Source organism: Laetiporus sulphureus (assembly GCF_001632365.1).
Source record: "Laetiporus sulphureus 93-53 unplaced genomic scaffold LAESUscaffold_3, whole genome shotgun sequence".
Lineage (NCBI taxonomy): Eukaryota > Fungi > Basidiomycota > Agaricomycetes > Polyporales > Laetiporaceae > Laetiporus > Laetiporus sulphureus.
The window spans coordinates 862,775-890,595 of NW_024468512.1; the positions used below are offsets into that span (position 1 = coordinate 862,775).

General features: G+C 53.6%; 15 protein-coding genes across 15 annotated transcripts; 7 read left to right on the plus strand and 8 right to left on the minus strand.

Moving 5' to 3' along the window:
• Positions 1 to 159: 159 nt before the first annotated feature.
• Positions 160 to 1,742, plus strand: LAESUDRAFT_720645 (ras-domain-containing protein). Its single transcript, XM_040907854.1, has 7 exons — positions 160 to 310; positions 379 to 498; positions 701 to 713; positions 766 to 849; positions 908 to 1,038; positions 1,091 to 1,194; positions 1,246 to 1,742. Exons 1-7 carry the CDS (start codon positions 245 to 247, stop codon positions 1,343 to 1,345), a joined length of 618 nt encoding a protein of 205 aa, XP_040769156.1. The 5' UTR covers positions 160 to 244; the 3' UTR covers positions 1,346 to 1,742.
• Positions 1,743 to 1,872: 130 nt separating this feature from the next.
• Positions 1,873 to 3,070, minus strand: LAESUDRAFT_671377 (cyclin-like protein). The gene is made up of 4 exons (XM_040905461.1): positions 2,908 to 3,070; positions 2,772 to 2,853; positions 2,329 to 2,708; positions 1,873 to 2,271 (listed from the first exon to the last, which is right to left on the minus strand). The coding sequence occupies exons 1-4, from the start codon at positions 3,051 to 3,053 to the stop codon at positions 1,986 to 1,988; spliced, it is 894 nt and encodes a 297-aa protein (XP_040769157.1). The 5' UTR covers positions 3,054 to 3,070; the 3' UTR covers positions 1,873 to 1,985.
• A 135-nt stretch (positions 3,071 to 3,205) lies between these two features.
• LAESUDRAFT_809351 (MFS general substrate transporter) lies at positions 3,206 to 5,641 on the minus strand. The gene is made up of 13 exons (XM_040914136.1): positions 5,369 to 5,641; positions 4,985 to 5,298; positions 4,873 to 4,917; positions 4,762 to 4,821; positions 4,697 to 4,709; positions 4,256 to 4,399; positions 4,051 to 4,203; positions 3,922 to 3,999; positions 3,818 to 3,861; positions 3,719 to 3,765; positions 3,605 to 3,665; positions 3,436 to 3,516; positions 3,206 to 3,380 (listed from the first exon to the last, which is right to left on the minus strand). The coding sequence occupies exons 1-13, from the start codon at positions 5,385 to 5,387 to the stop codon at positions 3,282 to 3,284; spliced, it is 1,158 nt and encodes a 385-aa protein (XP_040769158.1). The 5' UTR covers positions 5,388 to 5,641; the 3' UTR covers positions 3,206 to 3,281.
• Positions 5,642 to 5,865: 224 nt separating this feature from the next.
• Positions 5,866 to 7,786, plus strand: LAESUDRAFT_710924 (uncharacterized protein; the record flags this gene model as incomplete). Its single annotated transcript, XM_040906802.1, has 3 exons — positions 5,866 to 6,400; positions 6,456 to 7,498; positions 7,562 to 7,786. The coding sequence occupies 3 exons, from the start codon at positions 5,866 to 5,868 to the stop codon at positions 7,784 to 7,786; spliced, it is 1,803 nt and encodes a 600-aa protein (XP_040769159.1).
• A 202-nt stretch (positions 7,787 to 7,988) lies between these two features.
• On the minus strand, positions 7,989 to 8,556 carry LAESUDRAFT_755073 (uncharacterized protein; the record flags this gene model as incomplete). The annotated part of the gene is made up of 4 exons (XM_040911986.1): positions 7,989 to 8,066; positions 8,149 to 8,187; positions 8,285 to 8,386; positions 8,506 to 8,556. 4 exons carry the CDS (start codon positions 8,554 to 8,556, stop codon positions 7,989 to 7,991), a joined length of 270 nt encoding a protein of 89 aa, XP_040769160.1.
• Positions 8,557 to 8,746: 190 nt separating this feature from the next.
• Positions 8,747 to 10,548, minus strand: LAESUDRAFT_720649 (vitamin B6 biosynthesis protein). The gene is made up of 12 exons (XM_040907855.1): positions 10,352 to 10,548; positions 10,262 to 10,291; positions 10,176 to 10,211; positions 10,036 to 10,128; positions 9,891 to 9,980; positions 9,456 to 9,837; positions 9,366 to 9,404; positions 9,287 to 9,312; positions 9,187 to 9,228; positions 9,093 to 9,128; positions 8,998 to 9,038; positions 8,747 to 8,939 (listed from the first exon to the last, which is right to left on the minus strand). The coding sequence occupies exons 1-12, from the start codon at positions 10,490 to 10,492 to the stop codon at positions 8,894 to 8,896; spliced, it is 1,002 nt and encodes a 333-aa protein (XP_040769161.1). The 5' UTR covers positions 10,493 to 10,548; the 3' UTR covers positions 8,747 to 8,893.
• Positions 10,549 to 12,375: 1,827 nt separating this feature from the next.
• On the minus strand, positions 12,376 to 14,034 carry LAESUDRAFT_710926 (uncharacterized protein; the record flags this gene model as incomplete). The annotated part of the gene is made up of 7 exons (XM_040906803.1): positions 12,376 to 12,802; positions 12,942 to 13,070; positions 13,325 to 13,481; positions 13,502 to 13,641; positions 13,765 to 13,787; positions 13,859 to 13,948; positions 14,011 to 14,034. 7 exons carry the CDS (start codon positions 14,032 to 14,034, stop codon positions 12,376 to 12,378), a joined length of 990 nt encoding a protein of 329 aa, XP_040769162.1.
• Positions 14,035 to 15,566: 1,532 nt separating this feature from the next.
• Positions 15,567 to 16,043, minus strand: LAESUDRAFT_643152 (uncharacterized protein; the record flags this gene model as incomplete). Its single annotated transcript, XM_040903766.1, has 2 exons — positions 15,567 to 15,722; positions 15,885 to 16,043. The coding sequence occupies 2 exons, from the start codon at positions 16,041 to 16,043 to the stop codon at positions 15,567 to 15,569; spliced, it is 315 nt and encodes a 104-aa protein (XP_040769163.1).
• LAESUDRAFT_269635 (uncharacterized protein) lies at positions 15,862 to 17,161 on the plus strand. Its single transcript, XM_040901793.1, has 3 exons — positions 15,862 to 16,429; positions 16,489 to 17,014; positions 17,074 to 17,161. Exons 1-2 carry the CDS (start codon positions 16,042 to 16,044, stop codon positions 16,896 to 16,898), a joined length of 798 nt encoding a protein of 265 aa, XP_040769164.1. The 5' UTR covers positions 15,862 to 16,041; the 3' UTR covers positions 16,899 to 17,014; positions 17,074 to 17,161.
• Positions 17,162 to 18,349: 1,188 nt separating this feature from the next.
• On the plus strand, positions 18,350 to 19,187 carry LAESUDRAFT_720653 (uncharacterized protein). Its single transcript, XM_040907856.1, has 3 exons — positions 18,350 to 18,431; positions 18,500 to 18,567; positions 18,634 to 19,187. Exon 3 carries the CDS (start codon positions 18,655 to 18,657, stop codon positions 19,132 to 19,134), a length of 480 nt encoding a protein of 159 aa, XP_040769165.1. The 5' UTR covers positions 18,350 to 18,431; positions 18,500 to 18,567; positions 18,634 to 18,654; the 3' UTR covers positions 19,135 to 19,187.
• A 163-nt stretch (positions 19,188 to 19,350) lies between these two features.
• LAESUDRAFT_720655 (Piwi-domain-containing protein) lies at positions 19,351 to 23,534 on the minus strand. The gene is given in 24 exon segments (XM_040907857.1): positions 19,351 to 19,623; positions 19,679 to 19,861; positions 19,963 to 19,967; positions 19,979 to 20,122; positions 20,182 to 20,294; positions 20,356 to 20,385; positions 20,439 to 20,544; positions 20,598 to 20,721; positions 20,769 to 20,926; positions 20,983 to 21,059; positions 21,115 to 21,170; positions 21,225 to 21,377; positions 21,429 to 21,487; positions 21,543 to 21,699; positions 21,755 to 21,880; positions 21,939 to 22,160; positions 22,212 to 22,449; positions 22,498 to 22,557; positions 22,616 to 22,711; positions 22,764 to 22,862; positions 22,916 to 23,007; positions 23,062 to 23,214; positions 23,305 to 23,306; positions 23,325 to 23,534. 23 exon segments carry the CDS (start codon positions 23,437 to 23,439, stop codon positions 19,691 to 19,693), a joined length of 2,556 nt encoding a protein of 851 aa, XP_040769166.1. The 5' UTR covers positions 23,440 to 23,534; the 3' UTR covers positions 19,351 to 19,623; positions 19,679 to 19,690.
• A 123-nt stretch (positions 23,535 to 23,657) lies between these two features.
• LAESUDRAFT_720657 (SFT2-domain-containing protein) lies at positions 23,658 to 24,846 on the plus strand. Its single transcript, XM_040907858.1, has 8 exons — positions 23,658 to 23,894; positions 23,983 to 24,056; positions 24,117 to 24,172; positions 24,238 to 24,258; positions 24,318 to 24,407; positions 24,485 to 24,497; positions 24,547 to 24,655; positions 24,728 to 24,846. Exons 1-7 carry the CDS (start codon positions 23,761 to 23,763, stop codon positions 24,642 to 24,644), a joined length of 486 nt encoding a protein of 161 aa, XP_040769167.1. The 5' UTR covers positions 23,658 to 23,760; the 3' UTR covers positions 24,645 to 24,655; positions 24,728 to 24,846.
• A 31-nt stretch (positions 24,847 to 24,877) lies between these two features.
• Positions 24,878 to 26,345, minus strand: LAESUDRAFT_720658 (Metallo-hydrolase/oxidoreductase). Its single transcript, XM_040907859.1, has 5 exons — positions 25,925 to 26,345; positions 25,864 to 25,869; positions 25,690 to 25,802; positions 25,261 to 25,638; positions 24,878 to 25,211 (listed from the first exon to the last, which is right to left on the minus strand). Exons 1-5 carry the CDS (start codon positions 26,231 to 26,233, stop codon positions 25,136 to 25,138), a joined length of 882 nt encoding a protein of 293 aa, XP_040769168.1. The 5' UTR covers positions 26,234 to 26,345; the 3' UTR covers positions 24,878 to 25,135.
• LAESUDRAFT_720659 (uncharacterized protein) lies at positions 26,251 to 27,746 on the plus strand. Its single transcript, XM_040907860.1, has 2 exons — positions 26,251 to 26,676; positions 26,743 to 27,746. The coding sequence occupies exons 1-2, from the start codon at positions 26,632 to 26,634 to the stop codon at positions 27,415 to 27,417; spliced, it is 720 nt and encodes a 239-aa protein (XP_040769169.1). The 5' UTR covers positions 26,251 to 26,631; the 3' UTR covers positions 27,418 to 27,746.
• LAESUDRAFT_720660 (uncharacterized protein) lies at positions 26,282 to 26,806 on the plus strand. The gene has a single exon (XM_040907861.1). It carries the CDS (start codon positions 26,382 to 26,384, stop codon positions 26,640 to 26,642), a length of 261 nt encoding a protein of 86 aa, XP_040769170.1. The 5' UTR covers positions 26,282 to 26,381; the 3' UTR covers positions 26,643 to 26,806.
• Positions 27,747 to 27,821: the final 75 nt, after the last annotated feature.

The following is a 27,821-nucleotide window of genomic DNA, read 5'->3' on the forward strand; positions in this document are numbered from 1 at the left end:
GAGGCTCAAGAATATGACGCATTGGTCAATTCTGCGCACTTGACCGCCACCATCATCATGGACAGAAAGACAAGCTGAGGCATCCGAATATACTATGTTACAGGGCTGGCTGTGCTAAAGGGGGATTGCCGGTCACGCCGCCATACGCGCGTCACAGCCAGCGTCCCCCATCGACGTACACCACCTTCATCTGCCTCAGCAGCCCCTCATCGACCAACACTCTCACGCACGACCTCTCGACGCCATGCATACCAGCGAGTACGACTATCTCTTCAAGCTCCTCCTTATTGGCGATTCTGGTGTCGGCAAGGTGCGTTGTTGTGAAAGACGATATGCATGGGAGCTATGTCATTGTCTAACAACCATCGCATACTGCAGTCTTGTCTCTTGCTGCGTTTCGCCGACGACACATACACCGAGAGCTACATCAGTACGATTGGTGTTGATTTCAAGATCCGAACCATTGAACTAGAGGGCAAGACTGTTAAGCTTCAGATTGTAAGTCACCTCAACCGTTTGTCCGCATTGGTGGTCCAGGATACGCCATATTTGCCCCGCATGCAGCATGCGGTGTTGTTTGTGTGGTCCGGCGTCACGTATACTCCAGTCTTGAAGAACTTGCGATCCCTCTTTTCGTACCTTGTTCTACAGTTCGCGCGATATCGAAAGGTGCTGACCAACTATATGTGACACGTTCTAGTGGGATACTGCTGGTGCGTATGTCTCGTATGCGGGCTGAACACAGAGATATGAACTTTTATATAGGTCAGGAGCGATTCCGCACGATTACTTCCTCATACTACCGTGGCGCACACGGTATCATCGTTGTTTACGACGTGACCGATAACGGTAAGCAACCGTTCAATTCACAACAAGACAGTCTTCATAATTACGTTGTGCGGGTTAGACACCTTTACGAATGTCAAGCAGTGGCTGCAGGAGATTGATCGTTATGCGTCTGAGGGTGTCAACAAGCTGCTGGTGGGCAACAAGTCGGATTTGACGAGCAAGAAGGTGGTGGAATACAGTGCCGCTAAGGTGAATATCTCATGCCTCTATGACCGGCACCGTTATTAATGAATGCATACAGGAATTCGCGGACCAGCTGAACATACCATTCCTCGAGACATCGGCGAAGAACGCCACAAATGTCGAGCAAGCGTTCTTAACTATGGCGAAGCAGATCAAGGACCGGTAAGTGTGGTCGATTTCAGAAACATCAAGTAACTGACAGTATGTTCAAAGCATGGGTTCTAGCTCATCGAACGTCGGCGGAACTGGGAAGTCATCGACCATTACGCCAGGCCAGACGGTATCGCAGGCGACATCTGGTGGTTGCTGCTGAGCGTGTCTCCCGTTGATGCTACCATTCGGCCATTTCGGCCACTTCTGCCTGATCGGGAGCGGTGGTGTGGTGATGAGATGGTGGTCGTAGAGTTTTGATTGTCTTTTGCTACATTATCTATGCTTACAGCGCCGGAGTCGTGGTGTTGTCGGACTTTTGTCTTTCTCGCTGATTACCATGTTGCCTGTTCCCGTTACCATAGTGCTGCTGGTCTTCAGCTCTTCTCTTTTCTCTCTGGCACTGTTGGCGGTACTCTGTCTGTGTTAATACATCCATTGCACTATGTTCCTGCAAATGCGTGTGTGTCCGAGCGCGGGTACATGACTTCGTAGCAACTCTGTCATCCATTAATCTCCACCTGAAAAAGCTTTTGGGGACTATCACGATGAACTAATGGGAGCATTATGTATCAACTGCGTTGCAATACCTAAGGGCAATCCAAAGATGCAAGTAGCTGGGGTTTGTGTTTATCGCATACCCCAAGCAGAAGCACCGATGGGACCAATTCAAGATGTCCCATATTCCGTGCTATCAATGAACTAATTGCAACGTGACAAGGAGAGTCCACGGGTAGATATCTACAAGCAAAAACTGGGTGAGCGGGCTCCTCTTGGGAGGGCAGGAATTGACCTGGGAAGATCTATTCAAGCTGCTGAGGCGGTTGATTCTCGTCAAGCCACTGACGGACCCCTTTCTTTGTGATCATGCCCATCACCCGCGTCCTCTCTTCCACGCTCCTCTCTCGATACAATCGCATGATATACCCACAAACACTCCATACGTCTTCCCATTCGGCGTCGAACAACTCCCACCAGCGATTACTTGGCGACGAGGGGAGAGGGATGCCCAGATGTCGAGTAGTGAGCAGTATTGCTGCACTGACGATAGTCGGTACAGAGTATAGAGCGTAGACTGGCGTTTGCATGCTAGTGTCAGGGAAAATCAACATAGGACGCCGGAACGATTATACTATTGACACTCACGCATCGTTCAGATAGCCCCATGCCCGTGTGCACACGTCCTCACGACTGGTTAGGCCTAACAGTCGCAGATAATTGACCAGTGTCCCGTATGGCAGTACGACGTTCACATTGAATCCGAGCCGCTTCAAAATCTGCATTTCTGCAATAACGAGGGCATCTTTGAGGTCATGAAACGCGTTGCCGAAGTAAGACATCGGGGTATACTTGAATTCGGAACGGATGTGGGATGTCGAGGACGTTGAAGACGTTGATTCCAGAATCTGTGAGCGGGTGTGTGCGGCACGTTGCAACAGCAGGTCATAGACGTTGATGAGGTCGCGCATTCGTAGTGGGCATTCCTCCAATTTAGAGGCGAGATACAGTGCGCCCATCCCTATATCCTAGCACAGTAAAGAGAAGTAGACATGAGCGAACCCTCATGAGACAATCGCGATTACACGTACCCCAATGCCAAAGTGCTTCATAGAGCTGACATACCAGAATCTCTGGAACAATATCTGCGCTGCGGCCATGGCCACCTGTTTTCTACCCTCGTTCGAGTTCAGCACTATTTATTCCCTGGTCAAGCAGCAGATTCACTGTTTCAGCAGGATCCCTGCCTCTTGTATGAGCTTGCATCCATATGCACGCAGATCTTGCTCAAGTTCGTCGGGAATGCCATCCTCGTGCGAAGGAGTCTTCTCAATTTGCGCGAGAGATGCTAATGGATAGAGGGACGTAGACATTCCAGTCTTAGTACCGTGACCAATGGTGAGCGAAGCAATTGCCTTAGGTTAAGTTACTCGCCGGCGGGTGTTGAGTGGTAGAAGCTCTTGCCAAACATGAGACAACAGCCTACTATATCGCTTGAAGTTCACCGACACAACGCCGCGCGGTTGAACTACTCTTCGTACTATTCTATTGCGCTTTACATTGCAACGCCATTCTATATTTACAAAGCCAGTAGTCATAGATCAGACAGTGGCATTCATGAGCTCGCAAACTACTCCACGCGACGCGGTCGTGGAACTAGAATCCATATGACAATCATAGTCGACGTCATCGAAACAACACTGATCGCTTGTTCAGTACATCAAGTCTTGGCTCATCACGATAAGTAGCACTTACAGAGGTTGGAGAGTTCCGATACCAAATTTCGAAGCCAGGAGACCTGCGATCAAAGGCAGGACAGCGGAACCAGCTATATAGCTGAGAGAACCGTAAGGAGCCATTTAGGGAAGAGGGAGGTTGAATAGTTCATCAGGATGGGATACATAGGACCCATGAGGAGACCCACGAGCGATGCTGCCACTGCATTCTCCAGTAGTGAAGGCACTACCCAGACGGTGACCTCTAATCTGGACGTAGGTCAATGTCGGAATTGTAGGTGGACGACATGATCTCGACTCACGCAATGACCGACAGGCCATAGACAATGATCGACAAACGCTCGCCGAGCTATGAATCTCGTCAGCTGAGGCATTCATGACTTCAGTCGTGCTGCATCTACCTTGCGATTGAGCCAGATTAGAGCAATTCTGCCCAGCATCAGACCTGGGGAAACGTGATCTGAGCAAAGCGGTATATACGTTCAGCTGCGTGGGTTAGATTGACCTCCAAAGAAACCGGATGAGATGTAGCCTGCGGTTGCTCCTCCATCGCGCTTGTCCTCGATGAATGTGACAATCCAACCTAAATCAAGTTGAGTATAGATCACTTTGTCTGATAGGCATCCAGACTGACCTCCAATGGATACCTCGACACCGACATATATCAAGCAAAATATGGCCAGAACGTGGATCTCTACGCGACGCAAGATTTGCCGGTAAACATTGCCCTCTGGAGCAGCCGTTTCTTCCGTCGTTTGAACCGTCTGTCCAGCCTCTTCCATGAGCTCTGCCACAATCGACTTCAATCACCGACAGGTCTTACGAAGCTGCTCACTCACCTGCCTGCTGACGGAAACGGAAAATGATCGCAAGCGCGACGATATTGCTCGCCGCGATGCTGGCTGCAACGACGTAGTGAAATGACCAATGCCGGGCAAAAGCAAAGTGAGTCGCGACTAGGGGGGATACAAACGCTCCGAGGCCTGCATCCCGTCGTCAGAACGAGTGCCGTCGGGGACGTACGAGGTTCGCAACGTCTCACCGTAACAAGCATGCAGGATGCCGAAGAAGTCTAGGATGCTTTTTCATGCCTCCGACAAAACCATCGGCCTGTGCCATTTGCATTGCTACGCCAAGCCCAGCGAACGCTTCCCCAGTACACATCAAAGGGAACGGGCCACCCTAATCAGCATATAGCCGATCAGCTGCAAAACGGCCCCTTATTCAAAATCGTGAGGACATAAACTTTGTTCCTCTTAGTGTGAGGAAGACTGTCCAACCTATTACAACAACCTGCCGGGTTATTAGAGAGGTGTGGGATGACCGGTCATCAGAGTAAGACTACCTTGCCAAAACCCAGACGTTCGTTCAGATAGATGTTCATGATTGCACCGCCAATGAAGCCCTAAGACATTGGGCCTGTTAGCCATGTGCATTAGCGGAGCAACATACATACCAGTGTCATACAAATGAATAGCAAGGAGGCGATGTCGAATCCGATCTAAATCACCGTGGCAGGTTGGACCGATCATCAGTAATGGAGATACGAGAAGTCGTCATTCTCTCACATCGTAGTGTCGCTGTATGCGGGGGAGCAACGGGCCCAGCGAGCCATCATTAAAGCCTTGCAAGAAATAAGAGTATAACAGCGTGACGAAGTGGACCTTGCTATGCTGGCGGAAGGACCGGAATCTAACCGCAGAGATTGCACCTCTCGAAACCGCCTCTTGCTTTGATTTTACACTCTGTGCTGCGGCAGACTCTCTAGCGTGATTCTCTGTTTCGTGCACGAGCTCACGCAGGCTATCTTTCCCGGATGATATGGAAGTCCTCGAGCGAGCGAATTCTCGGCGCTGCTCCACGATGTCCAGTTCTATGGCGTCTGTGGACGTTGGGGCCGTTGCGGGAACTTAAGCAACTCTCGGACAAGAGCAAACCTCTGACGGACTCACCACCTTGCTTCAAAGCCATGTCTCGACTCTCGGGCCAGGTACGGAGGATAGTTGTTCGGAGAATGAAAGTATACCGCTCTTTCAACGAATAGGTCAACGGTCTCTATAAGTTATGTAGTGTGCATTAGGTCATTTGCGATCATGGGAACAGGATCAATTTGTCATGAACGGGCTCCGGTCCGCTAATGCCACTGCAGCCCAACTTTGTGTCAACCTGGCGTTCGAGAAATTCAGTATGTTCATGTGAGGCACTCCATGCATGGTCCTTGACAGCAAAATCAAGGCTGGTTGACGTAGGAGCTTGAAAGCCGCGAAGACGACAGCACTGCTGTCGATCTCCGACACAAATTCCTCGGACATCGCCGGGCGTTGAGTCGTCGAAGCTGTAGGCAAACAATCCACAACAAATGCCATCCGATTATGGAGCCACAATGTCTCATTGATCGTGTACGTTACGCTTTTGCTCTTTCCTCCACTGGCTGGAGGCCACCAAGCAAATGTCTCATTTACCACCGAAACCCGACTTTGGAAGTGGCTCTCCAGGAAAATACCCGCCTGACTACCGACATTACGCACGTCCGCCTCCGGCAGACCGCTACCGCCCCGAACGAGACGTCTATCCTCCTCGATCGCCACCACCTCGCTCCCGCTATGCCAGCGATTCCTACGTGGCGGCGCGTCACGTCGACAGCTATAGGGCACCACGGCCCCCTGTAGACTCCTACGTCGCATCATCGTACGAGCGGAGGGAAGACGACAGGTATGTTGAGTACTGGGAGCGCGAGCGGGACTGGCGTGCGCGAGATTTGCCTTCTCACGACGCGCGGCGAGTAGCATGGGAGAGGGAGCATGATCGCCTGAGGCGGTGGGAGACGCGTGGTGCGTACGAGCGCGAGCGGAGAGAGTACAGTCCCCCGCGCTATCACGACTATCGAGAAGAGGGCTGGCGACATGCACGAGAGAGACCGCGTGAGGAGTTCACAGAGCGAGTGTGGATTCCACGTAAATCCAAGTCACCTCCTCGACGCATAGGTATGTCTAGATCTCTCCGCTTGTATATACGAAAACATTTGTTTATTGTCCATAGGCCGCCCTCGACGTTCAGCTTCGCCTGCCTCCGCGCGTGGTCGTTCACCAAGATCGATGTCGCCGAGAGCACGACCGCGCAGTCCTCAAGCTCGATGGCACAGCAGACCACCGAGCTCTGGGCCGTCTGCCTGGCACGGACAGTCTCGCGCGACGTCTCCTGCGCCGGAAGTGAAGCTGGGAAACCACTCAAAATCTGCGAGTCCTCGTCGCTCAGAACGTGACATAAAATCTGGGGTCGTCACTCCTCGTAACGCTTCGCCTACCCGTGGTGGCCGTAGTCGCAAGAACAGCAGAAGCAGAAGCGCGGAGAGAGGTAGGAGTAGGAGTGCCGGCAGACGAAGTCCCTCCATTAAGCAGGAAGCTCATCTTTCCCACTCTTTATCACCGCCGTCCCACACCAACAGTCCTGTGCACACTGTTTCGCGAAGGGCCTCCCCTATCCCTCAGACTCCCCGCCGTAAAAGCCCAGTGTTTTCTCCTGCCAGCCCGGAGAGGAAGTCGATCATTCCATCTCCATATCCTGTGAAGCCCGAGACCATGGAGGGACCCACTTCTACGCCATGGCCGTCACGCGCAGAAGAGAAAGGAAAGATGCGACAAAAAATGGAGCTTCTCAACACCGACGATGATGTCAAGATGCAGGACCTCCTATCACCCTTCACAGAAGCTGGTTCGTCACCTATGAAGCCAGAACACAGAGAAGTGAGTGCATCTCCTGCGATACCCAGGGAAGCTAGAGACGCTGTCCCGTCACCCACGAAGCCGAGACGCGAAGACGATGGGCCTCCGCCAAGACGAAGGCGTTCACGCTCTCCGCCTGCAGGACCGCGCAATTACGTGAAGACGCCTCCCACACCTTCATCCCCGCATCCGATCCACGGGCTACCTCCCAGGCCGAGCTGGTCTCGTCGCGGTCCTGGGCATCCCGGAACGATGCTCTGCCCGGGGCAAGGAGGGTACGCTGCGGAGCCGCAGTCAGCACCGCCTTCCGCGCCCCCATCGAAGCCGAGAAGGAGCTTCAAAGCAAAGCTCGAGGAAGAGGTCAGTAGATTTATTGGCGCTAACGTGTATGCACGACGTTGAGTGACGTTGCCGAAAATGCAGACCCGGAACGTTCATGCCGAGGGCGTTCGACTCGCTGCGGAGTATGAGGCCCATTCTAAGGCGGTGAAGAGGGCTTTGCACGAGTTGGAGATGGCAAGCATGGACTTGGAGCTCGCAGAGCGACGTCGGGCGGTCGCCGATGCGCAGCTGGAGAAGGCGCGTATTGGACAACTTGGCATTGAATATCATCCTCGCCCCCAGGAACAGAACACCGCCTCGGCTTGAAACGAGCTTGCGCTCTCGCTTGGTCATCCTTGTGGTTTCACCAGAGCGCGTGACGGACGCGTGCATCTTCCTTTCGTGCAGTCGAACTTGTTTCGCAGATACGTTATATGATATCGGTACAATGACAGCTGTATAATTTTACAAAAATACCAAGAGAGTGTACGCGCGTCGGAGTGCCGAGCGTCATGTACGAGCCACAATCTCATGTCTCGGGTATCCGTCTGCACTCTATTTCTGTCCGCGTAGGGTCGATCGGCAGAGCACAGAAGAATCCCTGAGCCTACGTTCCATGCGTCAGACGCCGTCACGCACGCAGATTAGCTGATGAAACGGAGCAACAGCAAAACTGGGCGCGGACGCACCTGCATGGCCGCGAACATCTTGGTCGAGTGCATGTGCAGCTGAAACGCGCGCATGGGTCGCGGGGGGGTGCAGGTCAGCGTCAGGGCGGGACGTCGACAAGAGAAGGGCCTTCTCTCTGCCGAGCGGTGGACGCACCGAGATGCACTTCCGTCCCTTGTCTTTGCCTTCCCTGCATATCTCCGTCTCGGGCGCGTCCCGCGCGGGGCTGCTGAACGTGTATCGCGACTCGGGGTCCTCCTGCGTGTGCAGTCGCAGTTAGTCACAGCCGAAGACGTAACAAGATGTTGAGCAGCACGCCCGGTAGAAATTGAGCATTATCAGACGCATGTATGGAGAAGTCGGCGACGCGTACGCACCGCAACGAAAGCCTTGAGCTCGTCTTCGGGGTTTCTCTTCTCTGAGAACATGGTGGGGGTTGTCTGACGGTCCGAATCCACTCTGCAGAGGAGTTTGTTCGCCAGTGACATATATTGGACGGGGCAAGTGCTCGTTCAATATCAGCTTAAGCTGAGTACCAAGCGAGTGGATGGGGACGCGACGAACAAGCGCCCGTGGTCGATGACGTGGGCACCAGCAAAATGCCCGATCGCATCTGGCTCGGAGAGGTGACTACGTATTGATTCAAATATTGTTTCTCTTTTTTACAGCTACAAATGGGTATGCTGCCTCTAATGTGGGCCTAGGTATCCAAGACGAGGGCCAGCGAGTCAAGTTCACGAGACGCGAGACACGACGCCGCTATACCTACCATCCTCTAGACGCGAGCCTGCCGCCCTTCAGGTCATCGTTGCTATCGTATCCGCCGAGTCAGTGACCCTTAGGATATCATCACAGCGGAAATGGCTCACATCGTCAGACCGACCATTGCCTCGCCGAGGTCTTCCGAGAGCTACACGCGTGATCAGAGTCTTATTGCGGAAGGACGGGTGCCCGCAATGCTTACCTCCGCAAGGAGTTTTGGGTTGTTGTAGTGAGTCACCTGTGATGGGCGCCCTGTGAACGGTGTTTGAAGAATGAACTGTGTGTGATTGACGTACCGCCTGGACGATGGCTCGTGCACGCTTTGCAGGGTCGCCGGACTGAGCGTCGCGGCGCTCGTGAAACAGGCTTAACATCAGATGAATGGAGAGGACTGACCTTGAAGATACCGGAGCCAACGAAGACTGCATTCGAACAATCAGAAGCGTAATCCTGTGTTGATGTTATGAACACATACCTCCATCACATCCTAGATGCATCATCAACGCAGCATCCGCTAACAAACAGAATCAGTCGGAAATTTCTAGACCTGCACTGCTCCACGCACCCGGCGTTGCAATACCACCGGCAGCAAAGTTGACCACCGGCAGCCTCTTGAGGCGCGCGACTTCCTTTAGCAGATGGAACGGTGCCCGGATGTCTTTCGCATAAGCATAGAGCTCCTCCTCGCTCATCACGCTAGCTCTGCGAATTTCTGATGTGATGGCGCGCTGATGGCGCACGGCCTCTACGACGTTGCCGGTGCCCGCCTCACCCTTTGTGCGGATGAAGGCAGCACCCTCGGAGATGCGGCGAAGGGCCTCGCCGAGATTGCGTGCGCCGCAGACGAAGGGGACTTTGAAAGCGTGCTTGTTGATGTGGTGCTCCTCGTCGGCGGGCGTGAGGACCTCGGACTCGTCGATGTAGTCGATACCAATGGCTTGCAGGATCTGCGGAACTGTGAGATGCTGCATAGGGGAGCGGCACTATAGGGCACACGCACTTGAGCCTCGACCAAGTGGCCGATGCGGACCTTGGCCATGACGGGGATGGTGACGGCTTCGACGATCTCCTTGATCATTTTTGGGTCGCTCTGAGAAGCACAACGTAAATAGGAGAGAGAAATGAGCCGAGTTGCGAAGACATACCATACGCGCAACGCCTCCTGTCGCGCGAATGTCGGCAGGTACCCGCTCGAGGGCCATGACCGCACAAGCACCAGCCTCCTCAGCAATGCGAGCCTGCACGGAGGTTAGACATTTTACACTTGTTTGACTGATAGACGCACCTGCTCTGCGTTCACCACGTCCATGATGACTCCACCCTGCCAGAGGGTTAGGAGAAGAAAATTGACGGACAGAATACGGAACACACCTTCAGCATCTGAGCGAGTCCGGACTTGACCTGTTTACAAGCTGGTCAATAATAGGTCAAGACAACGCCTCTCGGAAGCAAAGCACGCACTCCGAAGGAGCCCAAGCTGCTGTTGGCGCCATCCTTTGTCATCGAGCGCGTGGGCGCGAGGACGGGGGTGTTGGTGGAGAGGCCTGCACCATGTACGAGCGGGGTGGAGATGCCAGAGGGAGCGGGAATGGGAGTCGACATTAATAATGTGTAATGGGAAAGAGGTGTGGGTTATGAGGATGGCGAGTGGTTGACTCGTTTGCAGCCGTGCTCGGATCGGACACCCGATCTCATTTTGATCGGTGTGGCCCCCCATCACGCGGCGTTCGCAGATATTTGCTGACGACGAACTCGTCGATGAACCCGATGCCAGTCTCGCATAACGACTCCTTCTCGTCTGCTGGACGTGGCGTGGCTATCTGCGAAGGATGCTTCAATTCGCATCTCGCTCGCTGCATCGAGTCAGAGATTATGGCATTGCCTCCCGTTATCCATTCACAACATCACACGACCTCGCGTCATCGCTGCCAATATCACCAGCCGAGTCAACGAAGACGGCAGCCAGACGGAGCTGAACGTTAACGGCAGCTCCGAATCTAACAACGACTCACCATCGTGACTCACAAAATCCACGAAGCATTCGAAATGTACATAAACCTACGCGTTACGGGAGTTCTCGTACGTCATGACGGCACGTCTAGCACATTTGCCTGACTCGTATTCCGAGGCAGTTGAATGGAACGATACCCCGTGAGGGTCGATGCCGAAGTTGTGTATCAAATCTACTATCGTGCTCAGGTACCCTCGCCTATCCAGATAAAGTGGCGTTCCGACAAGTCTCCTCTGGGAAGCGCTGCGAGTCGTAATGTGCCCTTCGTCCCGATCGGCCTATGACACCTGTCTAAAAGGCGCAATTGCTCCTTTCAATCTGTCGCACGATCCAAAATACTGTGATGGAGACGGCGGGAACGAAGGTCTCGTCCCCGAGACCCTAATGCCCCGATCGGACAGTCTACACTGTCATCGAAGTGCAATTACGGAGCAGATGGAACTCGCGACCGGCATGATTATGGTCCTCCGGAGTCGGTGGCCGTTGTCGGAGTGTCCGCCACTAGCCATCCGATCGCACTTGTAGGCGCCCTCCATGGGTCAAGGACGAGATGCGTTCCCTTCACCCGATGCCTCGGATATTCTCCGCCAAGCTATTCTCCTCCACAAATGTGCACACTCAGTGGGCACGCGGTCCTGAAATCACAATGAAGTTACACTGGTACATCAAATAAGTCACACGTCGTCTCATAGTCATGACGCCATTCGCATCGGAACATCGCTGCGTCTTAGTGAAGGGTGGGTCATCATTCTCATGCAGATGATCTGACTCACAGCACGCACAGGGAGAAGACATGTCTCAGTCGTGCGAACGTGGACACCGTTCGTCAGAAGAGAAGCTGCCTACACCGTGGCGCGTGAAGGTTGCTCTCGGCAAAATATTTCACAGGGTGTCCCTACTCTCTCCAGGTTTCAATATCAATCTCACCTCTTCTCTCTGACTTTTTTGTCGTTGCGAAATGCCGCTGAAGCTCAAAACCTGCCAGGAGGATGAGCGTTTGACAATTTTCATGCCTTGCGCGGTTTCAGCGTCTTATCATCGTTCTCTCATCCTGTCACAAAATTCAAGAAGAGTACTTGATCATTTCTCCGTGGCGAGATGACATGTACTGCAGGTCATCGTCCGTTTACGATCAATCAAAGCGTTTTATTCTCGCCGCCTATGATGGCTGCTGAAGGCAATGCCTTCTCACGAGGATGCAAGCAAGCAAGATCATGATACTGTGTCGCAAACCGTGGCGAGTCATAGCATACTGTGCGCATTACCTCCGCAGCGGTAATGGAGTTCCGCTGAGCGAGCGTCCACTACTAGGTCAAATATCCGGGCGTTCTCGAGCTTTCAATCAACCATGTTCTACATTTGCGACCGGCCTTTTGATCCTTCACGCTTTCATCATGGATATCCGGGCGAGCGTGGATCATTCCGTTTTCAGATGTGTCTGCGTCCTTCCTCTCCTTCTAGTGGGCCGGCCGGTTCAATACACAGCGGAAGGACTGAACGTGCACCACATTCTATCTTCTTTACGCATTATCTGCGGAACTATGGCTCGAGTCTGACTGGTCTCGGCCCTATCCCAAGCTTCGAAGAGCTGCGCCGATAGTCGAAACCGACTTGTGACATCCCCACCGAGCAGCCTACTAAGTACGCGGGAGAAGACCAGCCAGCGTCCGATTCCCGCGCCGAGCCTGGCGTTGGTCTGGCCTGGGATCTTTCGAGCTAGCGTGCGCAATCGGATAATGCGTATCAAATCCACGCTGCTACTTGTATGCGCCTGTGGTTCCGCGCGAGTCGACCTGCTGACACGCTTCCATACTTTGATGGCGATGTCCAAGGACTTATCGCGTCGATCACGCCCCTCTTCGCCAGCTTCGCGGCCTCGAAGCTCCGCTTTTACCCTCATTCTAGGACGAGTCGACTGTCTGGCTCTTGTAGGATGCTCACGCGGCGCGGCGTTTCCGGGACCGCGCTTCTCAGGGAGCCGTCACAGCTTGTTCGCGGGACGCCTGCCACTTCCGAGCATCGAGCCTGCTTCTAGTCCACATTGCACCGAAACGCGTCGTTTCGGACAGAGGCAACCCGCTTCTCCATCTCTGACACCGTTCATCCCGAGCAGAATCACCAGATGGTGATTCCTCAATGGATCGTGCCTTCGCAAACGCCGGCTTGATGCTGACGCCGACGATTCGTCACGCATCGTATATCATATATCATCTCAACGGCCGCTCACAAAGTCTCAGACAGAGAACACTGACATCAGCGCCCTGCGTCCACCAATGTCCGGATTCACGTAAGATCTCTCTACCCTCACAAGATGGATATCTAATATCCGACATAGATCGTACAGCGTTGATGACTCATCAGCGTTCAACGAGCAACTGCCATCCTGCCGCTTGCAAATGGACATATCATACTTTCGGGCTTACGGAGTGCCATCACTGTCACCTCCCATCAGAATGGAGAGACAAAATATCGTTGACATGGTATCGTTAAGCGCAGCGCCATTTCCTGGGTTGCCACACTTTGGAGTTCTTCCTGTACGCGCAGCTGGCGCGTCATGCACGCCGTCATCGCCTTCGCCAGCTATAAGCAGCGTATCAAACCTTCTACCATCCAGCTTCGTGCGCAGGCTCCCGTATCCACCGGTATCTTCGTCCACTCAAAGCGCGGCCCAGGAAGAACCTTTGCCCGGTCCACATACACGTTACTTGTGGAAACCGCAGCGCGTTTCCGCTTCTCGACACTAAAAACACACCGGTTTGCAGCAGTCAAGACTCCAGGATATGTGGGCATCCGGCGCAGCTGCTCCTCCTCACGTCATGCATCGCGACAGATGGCGGTGGCACAAAACACGAATACATCACACCTGCCAACAGCACCCGTAACCCGCTGACGCAAACAAGAGACACAGAAGCCAAGTTGCGATCAGAGTTACGAGTTCCAACAAACCAGCTACGCACGCTGCAAACCACCGACCGACACATGCACGCAGCCGTCTGGCCGTCGCTGATCCTCGGAGCAAGAGCAAGAGAGCCATGGACAACAATCAACTGTTGCAATAATCGCAGACGTTGGTGCATCAGGCGCGAGACGATGCGTGATGCGCACGCACATGATACATGTACCGTCCGCACATGCATGTCATCGCATCAGATCTCGCTCTGTACCTGACACTACTGAAGAATGAGGTAACGAGGCTACTGGTCATACCATGGGGAGGGAATGCTTGTGGCCGGCCGGCACGCCACCGACTGCCTCCCGACTCACGCCGCCACATGCATTATCAGCCATGGACACCCGCATATAATACTCCCGTCCGAACGTACCTGAGTCCAACATCACGCATATCATACGGTCGGCAGACCTCGCCGCCACGCCGGCAGGCACACTAGTCCTACAAATTATCACACAAGTGCACCACTAGGGCCCCACCGAACGCGTTCGCATCCAATGACGCTCTCAGCCCAGGTATGAGCTGTAGTACGCACAACGATCCGTGTCTCGCTCGGGCCAGGTGCGCCAAGGGCTAGTACTAGTAACGGCGCGCTATCTCTCACCGCGCCTACACCTCACGCGCACGCCTCAGGAGTTCCGCGATAGTCACACTGGCACTCACAAGCCGCCTGCGCATGTATAGGGACGCGGGGCGCGCTGCCTTGGCGCCGCCACTTCCTCGCTCACCAATTATTTAGCTCGTGTGCACTCCGAGGCTCGGTGGCCGAGCAAATAAGAGTACTCCTCACGTTGTAGGGATGCGCAGTCACATGAGTTGCACGATGCCAACTTGGGTCGTGCGCGGGTCATCGAGGCCAGAGGAGTCTCATGTACCGTGGACACAAGGGAACTGTGATTTGCCACCCGCCGCTGGGGAGGCACCCGGGCGCGACGCGGTCCCGACCACATGCCGATGGCTTATGCGCAATATGATGGGGTTTCGCGGATAAAATCTATCGTGCACCGAGAGGTCACGAACGAATCGGGCGCGAGGAGTAAGGACCTCGACTGTATCGGCCATCGAACGTGACCAATTATCGTGAAAAAAAAATAGATGGCTGTGCATATCACAAGGACTGCGATCAACATTATTGCCACAAGCCGACACAGATGTTTTGGAAAGAACGAGGAAGTGAAAAATTAGGGGAACGTGGTAAGCGCTTGGCGTTCCGGCCGCAAATGATATTATCATGGCAGGCCGCGTTCTTTTTGTCGCTGTTGGCGTGGCAGGCGACGGGTGCACTGCGTGCATGACAAAAAGTGGTGTATGAGTGAAGCATATGCGGATATGAGTCCCGTGGCAGAGTTCCATTGTGCACGTCAGATATGGCAAGGCCAGGACAGGGGAAGTACCTCAATAGCGCGGAATGGCTTGATTGCCATCTGCAGATGTGCAGAGGTGGACATACAGGGGCGGTACGAGTCAGTGATGCATACGATAGCTAAGGGGGTGGGGAAGCTGTGGCGGTGATGATATGGGTTTACAGCCACGGGATTGGATACAGACACTGTATGAGGATGGCGATAAAGATCAATCAATCTGGATAGACATAAAGAGCGTGTGGGCTTTGGATCGCGATGCGTGATCGCGAGGCGCGAAGCACGGGTACGACACAGGGGCGTTTTGGCACAAATGGGACGAGTCACAAGAGGCGGGCATGGGGCGCGGAGCAACTAGAAACCGCGCTCGGCGAGCCAACGCATGACTTTTGTTTTCCAGAGCCCCCCGGAGAGGACGATGTGCTGGGAGCGGATGATTGTGGTCTTCATGCGCTTCGCTTCGGGTGAGCCTGGGGGATGGAGGGTAGTGGCGAGGTCTTTTGCGAGCGCCTTGTGGGAAGGTGTGTGAGTGAGTGGTATGGAGCGTGACAGAGACACATGGGGGAAGCACGGAGAAGTGGTGGGTAGACGCAGGGTGGGAGATGAGACAAGGAAGAGTGGAACATGGATCAAGCACAAGCGAGCGGCAAGTTAGGTGGATGCGGTACTTACGGCGAGGTCTCCCTGGACATTGCGAATAAGGGTGAGGTGACGGGTGCCTGCGTTGCGGATGTCGGTGAAGACGGGCATCGAGCCGCGGGTGTTGCGTGGGACATCGTACGGCAGCGACGGCACTTGACGAGCAGCGACGACGGCGGCGCGGCGGAGCATGGGTGCACAGAGCAAGCAGGACACCCGGAAGACGGCCGGTGGCGGGGAGAGAGCGGGGCCGCCGGAGAGGAGAGATGATCGGGATCATCACAGCACATCCCTATTAGCTTTCTCCCAGCCAACCCATATATATACCCTCCCATGGCCCCTCCCATCCCCCTCACCCGCAATGTACTCCATTCCCCACCACAACGACCAGCGCCACCACCAGTCGGTCTACTCCTGGCCGCCCTGCCCCCTCAACGACTCGTATCTCTTTGGCGACCCCCAGCCTAACCACAGCACCGACCTCCTCCAGTCCCTTTCCCGCTGGTCGCTCGATGCGCCGGACTTTCTCCTCCCCTTTCACTACCAGCCGGCGTGCCCACCGGATCTCTCGGCAGACTGTAAGTGCGCTCGTCCGTAGCGCTCTGATACGCTCTAACGTACGCACCAGTCTCTCCAGCCTCAGAATCCTCTTCGATTCTCTCCCTCTCTCCCTCCTCCTCCTCTCCTCCGTCGCCCGCGCCTGCAGATCATCTACCCACCCACATCGTCTGCAACGCGCCCCTCGTCGCGCCCATTCCCCTCCCATACCACTCTCCCACTTTTCTCCAATACATCGACCTCCCAGACCCCGACGAGGATCTCTCCCACCCGCCATACACCCGCCGCACAACAAAGCGCAAGCTCGAAGTCTGCGCCGACTCCACATACGAGTATGGCTCGCCCGCAAAGAGGCGCTCCATTAGCTCCGAGTCCGAGTCGGAGACCGGGCCATTACAGACGCAAAGGGCTTCGCGTTGCCCGTACGTCTTCTCGCGAGATCGTCAAGTGCGCGCCATGCCTGCCCGGAGGCAGGGAGTGCGCGCGTAGGCCTTCCCAACAAGGCACAGCGCTCCCACCTTCATTCAATCTGTCCCGTTGGTGCGATCAGCGCTGGCAAGTGATCGTTATTCAGTGTTGCTGTCAGAACCTCCACCCGAATCAGTGTGAGTACGCTTAGCTTCGCTGCTCCTTTCTCGGTTCAATCTGACGCGTTTCGGCCCAGTTCGCGCTTAGAGTCCGATAGATGCAGGCACCGCGCATCATTTTTGGCATCACGCGTCATGTGTCAAGTGCAAGCCATCTGCTAAGCCCTGGCTCCTATGCTTCATCTTTCTGCGATGTTCCGCTGCGCATACATGGGCGGAACTGGGCATTCGGCAGAGCTTCGAAGCTCGGTGGCGCGGCGTCTGTCTGTCACCGTGTCCATGATGATCAATATAACTCCTGATTTCCCCATCGCCCTGCCGGAATCCGATGCATTGCGCCACTCGCATTACTTGTGCTCCTCCCGCACATGGAGCGCACGCACTCATGGCTGTTTGCGGCGATAGATACCCGCCTGTCGTCGGGATCGCCGAGGCGCTGTATTGCAGTATCTGCATGCTCGGAATGTCGCGGCTTAACGGAGGCGTTCGTTTGCCGAATTCCCGCCAATGTCATTCAACTTCCAAGCTACGCCCACGTCCGTGCTCAAGCTCAAACTCTCGCCCTCGCTCGTTTGCATTCCGCGGCACATGACGGTCCGTTGGTGATCTGCGCGTTATGCTGCTGGCCTTTGTTGGATACATTCACACGTGCGGCTTCGCGTCCCTGCTGTGCCTTTGTGCATCTGCACGGGCCACAGAAGGTCGGTTGCCTTGGAGATGCGGTGGCTCCGGTGCGAGCTTTCGAGGCGTGCGGGGATACGTCTGCACCCGTACCGTGGTCACGATGGGAGTGGGAACGTAAGGGGCTGGGGGCAGGGAGGGTACGCGGGCGCCGGAGCTTCCGATGGTCATTCACTTTACTACACGGTAACTGCTTACATTGGCATGGAGTTTGCGCGCGCGTGCGCGATACATAGATGCATTGCGTGGTCGGTCGAGAAGGGCCGTATGTTTATTCGACAGCGTCTTACTGCTCTCGTATGATATATGTATGGTTGACGTCGGAGCGAGGCAGATCATATATGCATCTGGTAATGTGGAGCTGAGTGCTTGCCAAGGTTCCTGGGCTGTGGGTGGGCTGTTCGCGGACGGTTCATCGACAATTTCATTGACCGGACCAGGTTATGGTATCTGTGTGGCAACGTGAGTGAAGATTGCGTATGATGGGATGGCGCAGAGGCACGGTTATATAATGATGTGAACGTCGCCGTGCGTTGCGCTCATGACCGTGCGCCCTCTCCCGTCAGTGATATATGATCCAGAACGCTGGAAAATGGCCTGCGAAGAGCATTCTTCGCAGAGTCGACCGTTCTCACACTGGCACTTTGTGCGCGCCTCGATCCAGTGTTCGACGTTCGTAATGCGGGCAGATATCTGGATATCGGGGTATCCGCACGGTTAGCTTCGGTGTCTATGGAAGCTTAGTAGGTGATAGGTGAGCGCTGCAGAGCCTATTAATGTCCCTCACATGAGCCCGTTGATCGAAAAGAAAACAATTTGTAGAGGTTTGAGTTTGGTCGGCTTACGGTCTGGCAGTGATCGCGTGCGCGGGCCCCAAGACATGACATTGTGTACGTGCACATCAAAATTTTGTGTCTTGCTGATGCACTTGCACATGGCCTGATACACGAAAAAAGAAACGACCGCTCGGTGCGTTCATGACTTCCCAGGTCAACCTATCAGTGGCATGCGATGCGGTGGCAGCGAGTGGCCCCACTGGTACCGTGACATCCGAGCCCAGACTCGTCGCTGCGGCCTTGAACTTCGACCCCGGAACGTTCATAACCGAGCACAGCGCACGCGTCCGACTGTCTATCAACACAACCTTCCGAAGACGAACGGACACACCGAACAGGCAGCGAAGATCCCTCCCATCGGCATCCCTCACTCCCTTATCCTTAGTAGCTCCGGCCGGGGAACGTCTCGCCGAGGCGGTCCCCCCTTCTGTACACACAGCGCATACAGGCACACACATCGATGCGCAAGCTCCGGAGGACCTGCATTGTATAGTACATACAAAGACTGCGCGCGGACGCTCGCGATCGCGCCATGAGCATGGGCCTATTACGAAGTTCATCATGATATTCACCAGCCAGACGCGCACAGCACAGCAGCAGTCGACCGAGGATTCGAAATAATCGAGGTCGTGTCATGTCAGCGCGCAGCACCATTCATAAAGTTTGTATGGGCCGTCGGCTCGCGGAGCGCGCACCTTGTGTCTTGATATCCATCGATTGATAACCGTCAGCGGTCCATGGAGTGCGCCTTCGGGTCTATCAATGAAGATACGCGTGGTGCATGCGCTCGGGAGACAAATTTCTTGCACTCACCGGCGATTGTAAAACATAGGATGGCAGACATGGGCCCGGTAAGGCACGCAGGATAATGTGACAACGGTATGATGATACATTTCGTTTCGGCTCTGCGACAGCTGGTATCGTACATTGTTATCCAATACGTCGATGACGTTTCAACACGCGAGAACGACAATACCCTTCGAAAATTAGATCAAGCAAAATGCGAACGGAGTAAGCAGATATACAGCCGGCACAAATGAGAACAGCAGAATATTTCAGTTCCAAGCCAAGAGATCATGCATGCACCGATGACGGTCCAGACGACGCGAACTACAAAGTGAGCGTGAGCACTTGGGCTGTCAAGGGAACGGGCAAAACAACGCACGACGGAGACGATTTAGAGGAAGAACATCCTGCCGATGATGCTATCAGCGGCCTGCTTGAAACTGGCCTTCCACTGCTCCAAAGGGAAGTCCATGTTGCTGCCGCCGCTCGCCGTCGTTGCCGCGTCCGAGTCCGCAAAGTGCATCTCCTCCTGGAAATGAAACTCTGCACGCGCGCAGACACGCTACAAGATGGCCATTCAGTCAACATGTCAGTTGCAATGTGGGTGAATAGACGTACGTCCGCATCTGCATTGAGAACCGAAGTCAGCGTGCGTCGTGTATAGTCCGATGAGATGACTCACAGTAGACTGGTGCCGGGATGGATACCGAGCGAGTCGCGCTGGCGTAGACGTGGCACAGGTGGTAGGAGAACTCCTGATATTTGTCGACAGTCAACGCTGCGATCTCGTTCGCGAGGACGATATAATGACTCGGGCGGCTCGCTTGAGGATCATAATTAGTCAATTTGGTGAGCATGTCAGGAAAAATGACCGAAACTTACTGCCAATAATACCACTGTGCGACTGGAGATAGAAATCAGGATACGCGGCATTGGTGATCTGATCGTCGACGATGAATCCTGCAGGACAATTGCCCGTCCTGTCTGCGCTTTGGCTGCAATGAAAGTATTAGTTACTTCGACAACAGGTGGCAATTGTTTGAGAAGGTCCCATACGGATTCTCGGGGAAGAACCGGATATGGTGCCTGATATCTCAACTGTTCAGCATGTGCGGCCTGAGATGAATATGTTAGACTACCTCTTGCCGACGACGACGAACGCGATTTGGGGCTTCTTTGCGAATGCCTTGATGAGTTCCCTGTGACTTTCAGGCCCATACGATATCTGCATTTCATTCAGCGTATCTGAAAAATCCCTGAGATGAGCATACTGAGCGCAGCAGATAGAAATTGTGTACCATTGATCACGGCCACCTCCCTCTGCGCAACCTGCGCGTATTCTCCGTCGGAGACACCATCCCTGTAAAAGATGATACGCTCTGGTGGAGGGTTCTTGCGATCGGCAAAGTATTGTACTGCACTCTGTCAAAAGTGAGCAGACAATGATGAGATGGATAAGCAACACATACTGTCAGCATGCCTGGTAGATCTTCGATGATCTCTGTACGAGGCGCTTGTACGCTTGCAAAGGCACAGTAACGCGTGGCTTCCACATCATATGAGGCGACAAGGCTGGTAACAGAGGGGCGGTTGGTCACGCCAGGACCAGGATGTCCAACATCCATGCCTATAAGGATCAGTATAACAGGTTTGGCATTGTATATGAGTGCATTGATGTCTTACCGACAACCATCGTTGGTGTCTCACGGGTGAAAATATCTTGTACTGTGGAGTTTACCCCGCCTAGCTTTGCATTGACCCTGTATGCATTAGTTTGTCAGCTGAGGAAAGAGTCAGGATGCAAAGAGGATGTACTTAAGAGCAACATTGTTGCAATATTGATCATTCGCTCTCTCCCATTTGCCTTCACGCTAGCCATGCAAATGAGTAAGATAGACACATCAAGGCAGTAACACGCAACCTACAATGCACTGTGTTGGGACTCCAACCTCCACATCTCCCCAGTGCTTCGCTTTCCTCCTGAACTCCGGGGCGTTGAATGGCAGCATGACAATCACTATTGATGGAGGAGCCCCCCCAAGACCTGCAACTGCTGTCTGTGCAGCTCTCATCAGTGACTTAAAGAAATGAATCAGCCAAAAGCAAACAGAAATGGTAGGTTTACTGACCCCTCCAACATCTGTAGTGTTCCCTGCAGCGATATAGGGAGGTCCTTCAACTGCTACGCCTGGAACAAATACGTGAATTTCAGTAGAACGGTGACACTAATAACGTGACTGCACCTAATTTTCTCAGATTCTCGGCGAGATTTTGTAGGAATCTAATGCGCGCAGGATCGTTGGGTGCCTTGACATCGAACGTGACTACGGCCCAGGTCTTGACGGTCGCGGGTTTGGCGAGCTGATTGCCAACGACGTTCCATGCGCCGCCACGGATGTTCTGTCACCGGCCATTTTTCAGTGATACGATTCACAGTAGAATGATGCAAACACACCGCATGTGATCTGCCGAAGATGACTCGTGGGACATTCAGGACTCTACCAGTTACTTTGAGGGGTTCAGGAGACACGGCCATCCCAGATTCTTGGATGAAGTCAGAGTTGTGATACTCAAGCAGTTGCTGCATGCGCAAGAAAGATGAGCTCAACACATGATGATGATGCATGAAAATCACTGACCGCCCCAGTCACACCCTGCCTGATTGCGTCTAGGCGCCTGTCAGGGCGCTGGGTTGCAAACCTGACGAATTCGCTCGTCAGAGCTTGAGGAATCTTTTTCTTGTATAGTTGGCCTGGCGCAATTTTGCAGACCTCTACAGGGAAGACTGCATCCTTTCCAATCCTCACTCCGAAAAGATCTGGGTATTGCAAGCGGAGGTTGTGTGCTTGCATGAAATGCGCCTTTCATGATATTGGTCAGTAAGTCTTCATCGTGAAGGAGTCATGCTCAACCTCAACAGTCATTTGCGAACCGTCTTTGTCAAATTGATATCGTCCAGCACGCGGAATAATGTCGCGGATTGGACGGGGCCTGCCTCGTGGTGCAGTCTTGACAGTGACTTTGACATTCTTCAAGAAGCTTTTGAGCCTCCTCCAATCATGGCCGTTCTCCCTCAGCTCCCTAAGGTTCCGCGCATCTCTCCAGCCAAAGAACTGGAGAGTGGAGTTCAAAAGATCGCCTGCAGTATACCTACATTGGGTCAGATGACGGAATGACTCCTCATTACTATCAGCCTACACAAGTGCATTTGACACGTCAACATTGATAAGAAGCTTGTTCAACACTGGGCGCACGCTCCTGGTGATACGCAGGACAAGGTAAGTAGCCGTTAAGGCAATCAAGCATAAAATCTCACTGAAAGAGGCCCTTCCATGCACTCAGACCTCCACCAAGAGCCTTAGATTGGTAGTCAGTGTAAAACGACTTAGCATCGAGAGCATAGCCGTGTTTCCTGTAATCAACCTGTGCAGTGTGCTCATGGAGAATTAGAGAAAACAACCGACATGTTCACGGCTTGGCGAAGGATGATTTGAACCAAGTTTACGGCCATAGTGTTGACATTCGCGTTGTTCGCCTGGGGTGCTATGAGCTGCTCAATGTCGCTAAACAAAAACACGTTTAAACCTCATGAACGGGCATAATGTAGGTAATAGACCTCGGCCGAATGATGGCAACATGCGTCAGCGTGACTTTGAAGACGCCACGACCAGGGTTCCTAGTTGGATCGCGTGACATATTCACTGTATACTATAGTCCGCATGTTAGTATGGCAATAAAGTCCCAAGTGCTGGTGCTACAAACTTCTCCCGTGAGGTTCACGGCCGTGACCCTCATGAACAGGTTGGCCCTGCCGTCATATGCGGCCCGGGATGTAAAGAGATGCGGGTTGCCCAGTTGCAACTTGTCGATGATTTCCGCGGCGCGTCGGGGGTTGTCGACCTTCGGCGCGATGACTGTAGGCAAGAGTTTACTGGAGGAGCATTGAACTCCGAATCATTGATACCTACCGACTAAAGGGTGTGGTTATAAAGCATGCAATCCATAGAATATCTACGGCTACTTACCATCATAGTGGTGATAAGTGGCGGAGGGCCGGCGCACGACCTCGAATGAGTTAGTGATTACCCGCATGGGGCTGCCCAACCTCCCTCGTTGCATTGCGACTGCGACTGTGGCCATGATGGGGGGAAGATGGAGAGGATCAACTGCAAGGCTTGAGGGAAGCCCGGCAATATTTAACTGAACGCAATATGAAGTCCGACTTTCGACGACCGTTGAATATTGAACGGTTGAACAAGCACGGTACCGCCGCAGACGCGTCCCTGCGCGTCTTGATCACGTGATGGAGTCTATCGGGCGCTGTTCTCGAGCGAGACACTGGCCGACATCGCCGTGCATTTCTTTCCGCTGTTAGGCCCGGTGCCGTTCCAATCATCGACGATATTGTCTGCTTCACCCTGGTTGCTTGGCCATACCATTGCTTCTCGCTAGCCTCCTATTATGGCTTCCAAAGGATGGTTCAATCTCGAGGCTGCGGCCGGCACCATGCCAGAGACACAGTTCTTCGAGGGTGATTCGGCGTTCAGCTTTCTCGGGCTCACGCGGACGCAGAGACTGTATGGGTTCGTTGCATGGTGAGTCTCCAACTCAAAGCTATGGAGAATGCGGGTTGATGTCCAGCTGCTTCCGTGCTAAAACACTCTTACGCGCTGTGGCGGATAGTCTGGCAGTTGGTTTTGTTATGAGTCTTATAGGAAGCATCCTGCTGTTTGTAGGTTTGCTGGCAACCTTCGCTGGTGAGTGTACACCCATATCAATATGTTGGTTGTCTGACAATCGTTTTTCATGCCGTGCAGTACTGTACGTCATCGGGACTGTCATCTCTCTTATTGGGACAGGATTCCTGCTGGGGGTACGCCTCTAATGTCTGTGGACACCGCTTTCCATTATTGACGCACTCTCTGTGTCGTTGGTCAGTTCATGAAGCAGCTCAAGCTTGTGAGTTCCTAGAGAGATTGATCTGCTTGGCAAAATTCGAGACCTGACGCCCGGTATAGATGTTTAAGCCAGTCCGAGTAGTGGCCACGATTGTTTTCCTTGGATCAATAGTGCTAGTGTTCATTGGCGCATTCGTCATCGGTAGCGATGTGCGTACATCTGCCCTTTGCGAGAAGTCGCTTCCTATTCAACTGCTGACACATGTCCGCGCGCCTACGTTCCCCAGGTCCTCTCCATCAGTAAGTTGCTTTATTCATCAGTGCACACTTAATTCTGACCCTGTCTTAGTCTTCGTCATTATCGAATACCTCGCGTACACATGGTATACACTGTCGTACATACCCTACGCGCGGTCGGCGGTCCTCAAGGTGTTTGGAATGTCATGAGTGTACACCAGGTACATTCTATGCAACGGCACTCTGTACCGGTGACGGCTGACTTCTTGGATTGTGTATGCTATGATGTGCAGCTATGACATATCGGGTCTCGGAGTGGACGCTTTGCATTTTGTCGCATATATTTTATTCGCTATCCGCTTGTCGTGCCTCGAGGTGAACACTGTCTGGTATCAGAGCTGTGTCGTGAAAGATTATACTGATTGAAGGGACGCAGATGAGTGTTGGATTCCTCAGTAACTGCGACACTGTTGCTGTCACGAAGCGATTACAAGTGCCTCTGCAGTGTTCAGGATATCCGCCAAGACGCAGCAACATCGCATGACAGGAAGTCATGCGGTGTTTTCGCGCACTGCTGTACATGGAATTGGTGCAGATACATATTAACAACTATCGGTACATCCACTGTCCCTTGATTCCTCTTCACACCAGCGCACTCTTCGACAGGACCACCGCACTTCAGTGGCTGACATGAATACAACTCATCCGCGGAAGCTATTCTTCATATCGCGCAGCGCGCCCATGATAGCGCTTTCCGTCTGCTCAAAGGTGGCCTTCCTACAATAATCGTGAGCAGTCACAAGGTCGTATCATGACTAACACATACTTAATGGGCTCGGTCGTTAAGCGCATGAAGGGATTCCACTCCTTCTCGTCTCCCAACGTCGTACGACCCGTCGTAACTTCGTTTTCGCTGACAATCTTCTCCAGCCTCTTGAGAGCTGGGTTCTCGGGATCCACAGACTTCGCGAAGGCGAGACTGCCCTTCGTGTACTCGTGTCCATTGTAGACGATCGTCTGCGGAGGCAGTTTCTCGAGGGACGAGAGGGCGGCATGCATGTCGGTGCCGTTGCCCTCGAAGAAACGGCCGCATCCTGCGATGAAGAGCGTGTCGCCAGTGAACACAGCGCCGGGATGCGAGGAAGACGAGGAGGTCGCATAGTAGCAGATGGAGTCGCGGGTGTGGCACGGAGTTGCAAGGCACCTAGCGCAACGAATGGACAACTACTGCGTTGCGAAGTACAGATTCACCCACTTTACGCGAATCGTGTCCCCAACAGTGAACTCTTCCTTGTCTTGTGCGATCTTGTTGACGGCCTTCACTTGCTGGCTTCCACCATAGATCGGCACGCCGGGGTAGGCAGAGGCCTGATGCGAGACGCTTAGTACCTGCGTAGCGCGCAGCTTACGCTAGCCCGAATGCACGTACAAAATCCTGGAATTTGCGTTCTAAACCTCGGCATAGACATAGAACGGCTTCGAGCGCGCACCTTATTTCCTCCAGCGTGGTCCATATGGTGGTGGGTCGTCAAATTTGCGACGATCTCTACACCGGCCTCCTGTGCCACCGCTTGCACCTTCGGTACGTCATACGGGTCGATCACTGCAGCCTTGCGAGAGGCCTCGTCGATGAGGAGGTAGGCATAGTTGTCCGCGCTGACTAGGACTGGTAGAACCTGCATTCTGATGGCAGTAGAGGATGCAAAGGAGCGAGCGAGAGGAGTGAGCCTTGGGATTGCGGGGCGTACCAAGTGAGAGAGTAGCATGAGAAAGCCCCGAGCCCAGAGACGCCCAAGCATGACACCAACACCTCGGTCATCAGTGGCTGATATCTCCTTGTGCCATGCGGTACAATGCACAACTACATTTGGGAGCGGGCTCTACCAACAACTTTGACGACGCTGGGAATGCTGACTGCCGGCCCATGTCGTTTGCATTGCATCAATCATGCATACCGATGATAGAACGGTCGCTTCTCTCTCGGCGGCAAGATGTAGAGCCGATTATGGTGACCACTTGTTTTCTGACAAGATCATGGTGATGAGCGACCGTGGGCTGTTCGCAAGAGACACCGCCTCTTTGTTGGTGTACTCCACTCACAGATGGGCAGCCTTCCTCTGCTTCATCTGCTGCACTTGCCCTTGCGTCGTCCTTGGCAGCCGAATTGCCCTATTTGCAGTGCCTCTCATTTACGGCCATGCCCACTAATCCCGGTTTGACCCAATTTATGCCTCCGCGCAGGGTATGTCCGTGTTGTGACTGGCTTGACTCGTTGGGATATATACTAAGTCTGCATCTCTGGTTGAAGCATTTTCCGCCACATTCGCCCGAGACAACTAACTCTTGTTCCTTGGAAAGTGAAGATGGATGTGGAACAACAACGCCTATACCGCCTGAGTCTACGTTGCCCAGCGAAACGACAGACATAACAAGCTCACCGTCTCTGTCGGACTCGTTGACATTCACTCCGAATTCATCTTTCCCCTCAATACCGGCCTCCACGTCTCTTTACCAGGTCCAGTCCACGTCCACGTCATACTCCGTTACCTCAACGTCCTCGATAGTTTCTCAAACAGCATCGTCGTCCATCGCTCGTTCGCGCACGAACACCAGTGCGATCGCCGGCGGCGTTATCGGCGGGCTTCTCGCAGTACTCCTCCTACTCGGCCTGATCTTCCTCTGGTTCCGTCGCAGACGCAGAAATCGTGTCGCACCCTCCTCAGAGTTCCTGGCTGCTCGCGCCACTCCAGGCCTCCCAGATACGCCACATGCACAAATCCCGCTTGCGCGGCATGCGTCCATCGAGGACGAGCAGCCTCCGCCTCCATTTACCAGGGGTTCATACAGAGACCCGGTGTACGAAAAAGTGCGTGCCGCGCGGGTGCAGAGGCAGCAGTATGGGTTGTATGATCAGGATGGTATGGGCCCAGCTACGAGCTGGGAGAGGGACCAGAAGAGCGAGAAAAGTTTTTTGATCGAATAGTGGGAGCAATTAAATCTCAGTCTTAACAGAGGTCCATTTACATTACAGGAGTCTCGCTTCCTCGTTCACGGCCGTTCTCCGCGTCGATACGTTATGACGGACACTATCGGTACGCCCACTCCAAATAACGAGCGCTTCAGGTTACAATCCCCCTTTCCATGGTGCGCTACGGACTACTGCTAGACATAAGGTAGCAATATAGCAATACCGTTATTGTATAATACCGTTGTGGTTGATGGATTACCAGTTCGTGTCGTTTGTGTTAGTCTCGTCACAGGGAAACCCGTGGTACTCGTCGCCAAAAGGGAATACTCGTCAATCAAGGAAGGTAGACATGCATACAATGACGGTATGCGTGATCTATGTAGTTACACAGGTCAGACCGCAACAGCTAATATATCATA

What these genes read in the sequence shown, in the direction of transcription:
- LAESUDRAFT_720649 (XM_040907855.1), bottom strand. Translation starts at nt 10,492, where the DNA reads ATGTCGACTCCCATTCCCGCTCCCTCTGGCATCTCCACCCCGCTCGTA. An exon ending in GCAGCTTGGGCTCCTTCGGA is followed by an intron (nt 10,292 to 10,351) that starts GTGCGTGCTTTG and finishes GCTTGTAAACAG; the next exon opens with GTCAAGTCCGGACTCGCTCA. An exon ending in GACTCGCTCAGATGCTGAAG is followed by an intron (nt 10,212 to 10,261) that starts GTGTGTTCCGTA and finishes ACCCTCTGGCAG; the next exon opens with GGTGGAGTCATCATGGACGT.
- LAESUDRAFT_720658 (XM_040907859.1), bottom strand. Translation starts at nt 26,233, where the DNA reads ATGCTTGGGCGTCTCTGGGCTCGGGGCTTTCTCATGCTACTCTCTCAC. An exon ending in GGGGACACGATTCGCGTAAA is followed by an intron (nt 25,639 to 25,689) that starts GTGGGTGAATCT and finishes TCGTTGCGCTAG; the next exon opens with GTGCCTTGCAACTCCGTGCC. An exon ending in TTAACGACCGAGCCCATTAA is followed by an intron (nt 25,212 to 25,260) that starts GTATGTGTTAGT and finishes CGATTATTGTAG; the next exon opens with GAAGGCCACCTTTGAGCAGA.
- LAESUDRAFT_720659 (XM_040907860.1), top strand. Translation starts at nt 26,632, where the DNA reads ATGCCCACTAATCCCGGTTTGACCCAATTTATGCCTCCGCGCAGG. An exon ending in AATTTATGCCTCCGCGCAGG is followed by an intron (nt 26,677 to 26,742) that starts GTATGTCCGTGT and finishes CTCTGGTTGAAG; the next exon opens with CATTTTCCGCCACATTCGCC.
- LAESUDRAFT_720653 (XM_040907856.1), top strand. Translation starts at nt 18,655, where the DNA reads ATGACTTCCCAGGTCAACCTATCAGTGGCATGCGATGCGGTGGCAGCG.
- LAESUDRAFT_671377 (XM_040905461.1), bottom strand. Translation starts at nt 3,053, where the DNA reads ATGTCTACGTCCCTCTATCCATTAGCATCTCTCGCGCAAATTGAGAAG. An exon ending in GCAGGGATCCTGCTGAAACA is followed by an intron (nt 2,854 to 2,907) that starts GTGAATCTGCTG and finishes GAACGAGGGTAG; the next exon opens with AAAACAGGTGGCCATGGCCG. An exon ending in TGAAGCACTTTGGCATTGGG is followed by an intron (nt 2,709 to 2,771) that starts GTACGTGTAATC and finishes TTACTGTGCTAG; the next exon opens with GATATAGGGATGGGCGCACT.
- LAESUDRAFT_269635 (XM_040901793.1), top strand. Translation starts at nt 16,042, where the DNA reads ATGGGTGCACAGAGCAAGCAGGACACCCGGAAGACGGCCGGTGGCGGG. An exon ending in ACCGGATCTCTCGGCAGACT is followed by an intron (nt 16,430 to 16,488) that starts GTAAGTGCGCTC and finishes CAGTCTCTCCAG; the next exon opens with CCTCAGAATCCTCTTCGATT.
- LAESUDRAFT_720660 (XM_040907861.1), top strand. Translation starts at nt 26,382, where the DNA reads ATGCATACCGATGATAGAACGGTCGCTTCTCTCTCGGCGGCAAGATGT.
- LAESUDRAFT_720655 (XM_040907857.1), bottom strand. Translation starts at nt 23,439, where the DNA reads ATGGCCACAGTCGCAGTCGCAATGCAACGAGGGAGGTTGGGCAGCCCC. An exon ending in TGCAACAATGTTGCTCTTAA is followed by an intron (nt 21,060 to 21,114) that starts GTACATCCTCTT and finishes TAATGCATACAG; the next exon opens with GGTCAATGCAAAGCTAGGCG. An exon ending in ATCTACCAGGCATGCTGACA is followed by an intron (nt 20,722 to 20,768) that starts GTATGTGTTGCT and finishes CACTTTTGACAG; the next exon opens with AGTGCAGTACAATACTTTGC.
- LAESUDRAFT_720657 (XM_040907858.1), top strand. Translation starts at nt 23,761, where the DNA reads ATGGCTTCCAAAGGATGGTTCAATCTCGAGGCTGCGGCCGGCACCATG. An exon ending in GGACAGGATTCCTGCTGGGG is followed by an intron (nt 24,173 to 24,237) that starts GTACGCCTCTAA and finishes GTCGTTGGTCAG; the next exon opens with TTCATGAAGCAGCTCAAGCT. An exon ending in TCATGAAGCAGCTCAAGCTT is followed by an intron (nt 24,259 to 24,317) that starts GTGAGTTCCTAG and finishes CGCCCGGTATAG; the next exon opens with ATGTTTAAGCCAGTCCGAGT.
- LAESUDRAFT_720645 (XM_040907854.1), top strand. Translation starts at nt 245, where the DNA reads ATGCATACCAGCGAGTACGACTATCTCTTCAAGCTCCTCCTTATTGGC. An exon ending in TTACGACGTGACCGATAACG is followed by an intron (nt 850 to 907) that starts GTAAGCAACCGT and finishes TGTGCGGGTTAG; the next exon opens with ACACCTTTACGAATGTCAAG. An exon ending in TGGAATACAGTGCCGCTAAG is followed by an intron (nt 1,039 to 1,090) that starts GTGAATATCTCA and finishes GAATGCATACAG; the next exon opens with GAATTCGCGGACCAGCTGAA.
- LAESUDRAFT_809351 (XM_040914136.1), bottom strand. An exon ending in CTCATCCGGTTTCTTTGGAG is followed by an intron (nt 3,862 to 3,921) that starts GTCAATCTAACC and finishes ACGTTTCCCCAG; the next exon opens with GTCTGATGCTGGGCAGAATT. An exon ending in ATGCAGTGGCAGCATCGCTC is followed by an intron (nt 3,517 to 3,604) that starts GTGGGTCTCCTC and finishes CGGTTCTCTCAG; the next exon opens with CTATATAGCTGGTTCCGCTG.